At 49.8% G+C, this 7,782-nt stretch overlaps 2 protein-coding genes across 2 annotated transcripts; one reads left to right on the top strand and one right to left on the bottom strand.

The window, feature by feature from the left end:
- The first annotated feature begins 405 nt into the window (after window positions 1–405).
- LOC136488027 (L-galactono-1,4-lactone dehydrogenase 1, mitochondrial-like) lies at window positions 406–2,843 on the top strand. The gene is made up of 4 exons (XM_066485082.1): window positions 406–882; window positions 1,280–1,519; window positions 1,633–1,806; window positions 2,717–2,843. Exons 1-3 carry the CDS (start codon window positions 406–408, stop codon window positions 1,645–1,647), a joined length of 732 nt encoding a protein of 243 aa, XP_066341179.1. The 3' UTR covers window positions 1,648–1,806; window positions 2,717–2,843.
- Window positions 2,472–6,151, bottom strand: LOC136486272 (uncharacterized). Its single transcript, XM_066483147.1, has one exon. The coding sequence runs from the start codon at window positions 5,462–5,464 to the stop codon at window positions 2,720–2,722; it is 2,745 nt and encodes a 914-aa protein (XP_066339244.1). The 5' UTR covers window positions 5,465–6,151; the 3' UTR covers window positions 2,472–2,719.
- Window positions 6,152–7,782: the final 1,631 nt, after the last annotated feature.

Genomic DNA, 7,782 nt, shown 5'->3' with positions numbered 1-7,782 from the left:
GAATGGAGAGAGTACTCTCTTCATAGTGTATGCATTTCTAAAAATTTTAGGACAGGTCAATTATATATTTCTTCCAATATATATATTATTATGGAAAAAAGGGTTGCTCTAGATTGAAGATAGCCAGAAGTCTTACAATATATATATTTTATGGATTTTTGTAATCCGATTCCGGATCTGACTTCTTCGTAGAGCACGGTTCAACCACGACCGTATTGCGTGCGCTTGCACGTCCACGTCGTGGCGTGATTAGTCTTTGAGCTGGGCTATATTCATCTTGCTCCCCATACGGCACTAATCGAACCGAACAGCCCAGGAATCAGGAGCGACGGCCCGGCAAGTCACAAATACTTTTCTAAGTCGTGGGCCGGTCGATTGAAATCCAGTGGGCTGCATGTAGTTCGTATGGGCCTGGGCCACGAGCCCAACAACTCACTCCCCCTCGCCTCGGGCCGCGGCGCCCAACGGTCAACGGCACGATGCGGCACCTCCTCCTCCACTCTCGCCGCCGCCTCCGCCGCGGCGGCGGCATCCCCACCGGCCACCGCCACCACCTTCCCCTACTCCGCCCCCTCCCAGGTCTCCTCCGACGCCGACCTCCGCAAGTGCGCAGGCTACGCGCTGCTGCTCCTCGGCTGCGGCGCCGCGACCAAGTACTCCTTTCCGTTCCCCGCCGACGCGATGCACAGGGCGTCCCGTTCCGGTACGCGCCGCCGCCGGAGTACGTGCACGGTGTATCCAACTGGAGGTCTGGAGCGGCACCACGAGGTCCATGCCTGCGTCCTCCTCCAGTCAGACCACGAGGGCGCGCTCAAGGGACATGGACTCAGGCTGCAGAACTTTGCGTCCATTCGGGAGCAGCAGGTCGGAGGATTCATTCAGGTTTGTTGCAAAGATATATCCACCTTTTAAATTTCTTATTCCAAACTCCGAGGAGATGTTTATCTTTGTGTCATGGATTAAGAACGCTAACAAATTGAGACTAGAACAGGTAGGCGATTTCTCCGTTGTTGGATTTACCAGTCAGTGAAAATGTCTAGAATCAGATAAGCCTATTGATGTGGTTTTGAAATGTGTGTTTCAGAATCTGATGGTCCTTTTACTAGTAGGCAGTAGTTAAGTAGTTTCATAGGCCCCTTCTGTACTGATAAAGATCTTCTCATCACCCCAATTCCTGAGACCTCCAATTGTAGCCAGTCCCACCGTCCCAGTGTTCCTTCACAAATTGTACAATTGTGACTTACTTACCAAGTTCAGGCCTATTCATGATTCAACACAGGTTGGTGCGCATGGCACTGGTGCAATCTTGCCTCCGGCTGATGAGCAAGTCATTAGCATGAAACGGGTTAGCCCTGCCAAAGGGACAATAGAGTTATCAAGGGAGAAGGATCCTGATTTGTTTTGTCTTGCTTGCTGCGGACTTGGTGGCCTAGGTGTCATCGCAGAAGTTACTCTTCAAAGTGTAGAAAGACAAAGACCTCAGCTTGTGGAACATACATTTATTTCAAACGCAGATGAGGTAAAAAAAACCACAAGTAATGTCTCGTGGTGTCAATCATTACGTAGCTATATAATTATTTTCCCTATGCAGTTGTAACATCCTCAGACTTCTTCCTTTCTCCCCTTGTGCAGGAAGTGGCTCTCTGAAAACAAACATATTAAGTACTTGTGGATTCCATATACTGTTGTTTTCCAAAGCAACCCTCCCTCAAATTGGAGAACCCCAAAATTGACATCAAAATATGGAAAGGATGAAGCTTTACAGCATGTTCAGGACCTTTATTGTGAGTCACTGGAAAAATATAGGTACGCACACTTGTTATGGTTTGATACCCCAAATTCGAATGCTTATGGTGTTCTCTTTGCAAATGTTCGGGGCAATATTTCTCTGTTGAGTTTTGGCGAATAACACTTCCTCAAAATATTGGCGAAAAAATTGGAAGCTTTTACTAAGAATTCATTTTACAAAACTACAGATATTAATGCGAAGCTATTAAGGAGCCATAACACCTGAGATCAGTTTCACAAACCTATAACATTCTCCATTGACCCACATGTCAGGCACACAAATCCTTGTGTGGGTCCACACACATAACTTGTGTGGCTGTCTGGCTGGCATGTGGGTCTAGTAAAATATTGCAGGTCTGTGAAATTGCTATCAAATAGTTCCTTGGTACTGGGCACAAATACTTGTAGTTTTATGAAATTAATTCATTATAGCTTGAGCAGTAGCACATGTATATCAAGCCGATACTATTGTGAGATTTTGATTTTGCTGAGCAGATGCTACTATAGTACCTTTCGAGTCACGAGTACCTCAGTTATGCCCTGAAAACCATCAAGACCAAAGGCTTATGTACTATCAAGGATCCTTAGGCACAAATATTTATGTTTTTTTCTCTTTATGATGCTAAATTTTTTCATCAATGTACTATCAATGATATCTTATATAACGTACATCTTTCATTAAAGTTAACACGAGTAGAATAGAGAATGAGAATACCTAGAAGGTTATATCTGCAAGGATAGCTAATTTAAGCCAAAGGAAACATGGCTTTTTCCGCAAACAAGCCAGACTTAGAGATAATACAAACCAACTACTCAAACTACAACAATGTTTCAGACAAGATTATGAGAAATCATATCTGGAAGCCTATCCAAAATTCAAAAAAGTATGTACAATTTGTGACTTAACCTTTTATGCTCATGTCCCCAGGTTTTACAAATCTTCTATAGAGAAGCACCAAATCACTCGTTGCACTAGCTCATCCATTACTCCTTTCAGCCATTTCGCGACACCTATGGACACTACGACAAGAACAACAATGTGTACAGAAACTCCTATCACTAATGCCAGGATGTAAGCAGAGGTCCTCACTCTCCTGCAGCTTCCAGCAGTATACGCACCCATGAGGCCAAACAAGTTAAGTATCATGGCGGTGTGCAACGCCAAGATGGCCTGCTTTGCTCTGCATACTCGCTTGATCAGAAGCAAGACCATGATCACAAGAGACGCCATGAAGGAAGTTGCGTTGCAGTAGAAGAAAGCCTTGTAACGATTTGGATGGCTGCTCTGAAGGACCGGGTCACCGGCTACGTGAACAGTTTGGCCATCATCCCAGAGGCCACCGGGTGGGTTCATGGCGGCTTCGTAGGTGACAGTCGCTGCAAGTGCTGCAAGGAGCAACAAGTATTTGGGCAACTTTTCATACCAGAGATCTCGTGGCCCTCCATTGTTGACAGCTGTGCGCGGCAATGTGTCACCAGCTTCGTCCTCCGTTATGTCGACGAAGGACAGGAGTCTCTGCAAGAGACCCTGAACTGACTCTGACACAACCAGAATAACTTGGAGTGCGATGCATACTAGAACTGCGAAGACCAGGACGAAGACATATATGGATGTGGATACCTTCCTGGAGCTCCCAGCAGCAAACGCACCCATGAGCCCAACCAGGTCAAGGGTCACGCACACGCTGAGCGCGTGCGATTGTATTCCTCTTGCCGAAAGCTTTCTGTTCACCAGCAGCATGATGATGGCCAGAGATGAGACGAAGGCAGTTGCATTGCAGTAAAAGAAAGCCATGTAACGATGTCGGTAGTTGTCATTGAGCACTGGGTTGCCAACGACATGGCCTGTCTTGTTATCTTGCCAGAAACCGCCAGGTGGACTCAAGCCTGCCTGATAGGTGAGGCTGGCTGCAAGAATGGCAAGGAGCAGCAGAAGCTTGCGCCTCTTCTCCAGTTTCCACTTCATGTTCTCGTCTTCCTCCGGCGGCAACTGAAACAACTTCTTGAGCCATCTGGGCACAGATTCCTCCAGCTTGTCCCTCACAATTTTCCTCCATGTGGCAATATTTGGGAAGACTTCTAACATGAACACCATAACATGGATGCCAACATACAGGAACACTGGAATTACAAGCATGGAGACATACACGGATTTGGACACTTGCCTGCAACTTCCGGCAGCATAGGCGCCAATCAGCCCAAGAAGGTCCATGATCATGGAGACCTGCAATGCACAGTACTTGATTCCTTGGGTGCTGAATATGTTGCTGAGGAGGAGGATAAGTATAACCAATGACGCGACAAAGGCTGTGGCATTGCAGTAGAAGAAAACCAGATATCTCCGTGGATATGTGTTGTGAAGCACTGGATCACCGGCTAGATAGTGATGCACACCATCAGCAGCCTTTGCTTGCCAGAAGCCACCCGGCGGGTTCAGCCCCGCTTGGTATGTGACGCTGGCTGCAAGGATTCCGAGCAGAAGCAGGTACATGCGGGATTTCTGGAGAAGCTGGTCAGCCTCGGCAGTTTCCTGTGGATCATGCACTGCACGAACCCGGGGATCTTGTGGCTCGATCTGGTCCAGTCTCAGATACCTTTGCAGCGTGTCTTGGACGTTATGGACCCAGTTCTCCACAGGCTTGCAGAAGAACACCAGAACCTGAAGGCCGATGTACGACAGAACAGCGACCACCAGGGCAACGACATAGATGGATGTCTTGACGCTTCTGCTGCTCCCCACGGCGAACGCACCGGTGAGCCCGATCAAGGCCGCACCCGTGCACACCCAGAGGGCGCACGAGCGGAACCCGTGATGGGTCACGGTCCGGCTCATGAGCAGCATGATGACCACCAGAGATGCCACGAACGCAGTGGTGTTGAAGTAGAAGAACCCCATGAAGCGGTCCGGATGGTGACCACGGAGCATGGGGTCCCCGGCGAGGTGGTCGCCGTCCTGGCTGTCCGACAGGAACCCGCCCGGCGTGCTCAGCCCGGCCTGGTATGTCACTGTCGCGACGAGGGTCGCGAAGATTAGGAGGTACTTGCGCGAGCGCTCCACCGTCCCGTGCTCTTCCAGCGCCATCTCGTCCGTGCTGGCGCCAGTGTCGCGCCTTCTCAGGGTGCACAGCGCGAAGAGCAGGACGTGGGCACAGACGTAGGTGGAGACCAGGGCCACGAGGGCGACGACGTACGCGGACATGGCAAGCTCCCTGCAGCTGCCCGCGGCGTAGGCGCCCATGAGGCCGAGCTGGTCGAGGATCATGGCGGCCTGGAGCGCGCGGAGCCACCCGCGGTGGTGGCTGAGGGATTGCATCAGGAGGAGGTTGATGGTGACGATGGAGGCGACAAAGGCGGTGGCGTTGAAGTAGAAGAAGGTCTCGTAGCGGCGGGCGTAGGTGACCTGGAGCACCGGGTCGCCGGCAAGGCGTGCACCGGTGCTGGAGCTGTCGTTGTCGGGCCAGACCCCACCCGGCGGGCTCAGCCCCGCCGAGTAGGTGACGCTGGCCGCCAGCGTGGCCTGCAGCAGCACGTACTTGCGCAGCTCCCAGAGGAAGCAGGCGTTGGTGACCATTACGGGAGGAGGAGGAGGAGCGGCCGGCGCCGGAGCAGCTGGCCGGTTGGGGTCAACGTCAACGAGCTCCGTCTCTCCGCGCCTGGACCTCGGGGACTGCGGCATGTTTTCTTGGAAACTAAAGAAAGCTGCGACGACGAGCACGTCAGTGGAAAGCTGCGGTGATTTAAGAATGAAGCTGCACCGCGTGGAGGACCGGCTACCGCGTCGGGATCGCCGATCGCGTCGCGTGGTGGTATATTCCCAGAAAATAGTAGCTGAGCTGAGGACGGTGACTGACTGGCACTAGCAGTGGCGTCCGTGACTTTGCCTTGACCATCCCAGTGCAAGTTGCTCTGTTGTTTCTTTGTAGATACCGATCTATGGCTGCAGTGCATTACATGTTCTTTTGTCCAGATCGTATGGAATGAAATCAATTGGCATTGTCCCCTGTTACTGAGGAAACTTCCATTATCGGAGTTTCCATGTCCTATATGCTACTGGTGATTGGATATTCGCTCAGATAAGGCGCTCGTGGTCAGCAATCAACGGCTATCCGCGTCTGGAGCTTGCATAGCTACGGGAGTGTTTTTTCTTGGTAATGGTAACTCCAGCAAGCCCTTTCGGTGACAGATGGACAGATGGTGGTGCTTTCATGGCGATACGCCATTACGCCGTGTGGACAAGTGGCGACCGTGTGGAGAATTCTTGAGCGCGTCTGGGTCGTGTACTCGTGTCTGCATCGTCTCTGCTGATACCCTGTGGCAATGAAGGACGAGATGCTGGCCGCGAGCGTCGCCTGCAGCAGCAGCACGTACTCGCACAGATCACTGCAGCCGCTGGGTGTAGTGTACGTAGCGACCGTGGTCAGTATCAACAGCGGCTATCCGCGTCTGGAACTTGCCCTGCTACTACGTACGGGAGTATTTTTCTTGGTCACTCAGGCCTTGTTTAGTTCTCCTTATCCTATCGAATATTTGACACATGCATAGAGTATTAAATATAGACTAAAAAAATAACTAATTGTACAGTTTGCGACTAATTTACGAGACGAATTTTTTAAGCCTAATTAGCTCATGATTTGACAATGTGGTGCTACAGTAACACATACGCTAACAATGGATTAATTAGGCTTAATAAATTCGTTTCGTGGATTACTGACAGATTCTGTAATTTGTTTTTCTATTAGTATCCAAATATCTAATACGATACTTTCATATGACATCCCAAAACTTTACACTAGATTTAAACCAGGCCTCAGCACTTTCGGTGTCAAAAATTGCGGTGCTTTCATGGCGATACGCCGTGTGGAAAACTGGCGAGCGTCTCGATCTGGTCGGGTCGCGTCGCGCGCACAGTCATTCCTGGAAAAGAATCTAGCAAGGATGGCAACGATTTGTAGTTTCTGATTGTCGCGTGTATTTCTCTCTCTCCACAAGTGTGTTATGCTGTTCCGGGTTATCGCCATTTGCTCAAGCTAGAAAACCATTTGTAGTTTCTCCAAATTTTGCAGTCGCTCTAGTTGAGTGTCTTAAGATTCATGCTTGCCAATTGCAATAGTCAGTCAATGAGCCCAAATCAGTTACAGTTACACATCTTCTATTAAAGAAATTCTTGGATAAAGGGGGAAGATTTGGAGGCCTCCATAAACTAGGGACTTGAAGTTTGAACCGGGGCATGTTGGATTAAGTTTCTTTATACTTTACCTCCAGAAAGCAGAGTAGGGTCCCTGTAAGAGATGATCTGACCCAATAAAATCATAATGAACAAAGATATACATACACATATGTTTCATGACAGACATATCTGTTGGATTTATTATGGGCTAGGCCCATTTATAAATTTAATAAATCAATAACTCTATGGCTTGTAATTGTGGGTATTACTATTTGTACCGGATTGGAAGCTAAAAGGACGTTGACTCAACTTAAATGATTGGAATTGATCCGTCTAATTTGAGAAGTTGAGAAACGGACAAAGGCGTGCCACACGCGCGCGCGCGCGCCGCCGCCGCCCGGGCCGGGCCGGGCTCGGGCCGTGGCAGGCGGGCGTGGCGTGTTATCTTTTTAATACCCACTAACCACGGGAGTTTCAACTCGAAGCCAGTCTGACTCCTGATCTCCTGGAGTCTCTCCATCTTCCCGTCCCAGCGCATTCCTCCGGGACCTCTCGGCTTTTCCTTGTTAATCTTCCAACTCCAGTTAAAGAGAGAGGACTCATCCAGAGTTTCAACTCGAAGCCAGTCTGACTCCTGATCTCCTGGAGTCTCTCCATCTTCCCGTCCCGGCGCATTCCTCCGGGACCTCTTCCAACTCCAGTTAAAGAGAGAGGACTCATCCAGAGACAGAGTTCAGTTGCTCGATGGCTTTCCTCATCTCGTAACTCTGCGACTGCCCGAAGAGTTTCCGTCTCCGTACGCCTACGTCGTCTTCTTCCCGATCGCC

The sequence above is a fragment of the Miscanthus floridulus genome, chromosome 10 (assembly GCF_019320115.1).
Source record: "Miscanthus floridulus cultivar M001 chromosome 10, ASM1932011v1, whole genome shotgun sequence".
Classification (NCBI taxonomy): domain Eukaryota; kingdom Viridiplantae; phylum Streptophyta; class Magnoliopsida; order Poales; family Poaceae; genus Miscanthus; species Miscanthus floridulus.
The sequence above is the reverse complement of the archived record's forward strand: the minus strand, read 5'-3'. Positions and strand labels throughout refer to the sequence as shown.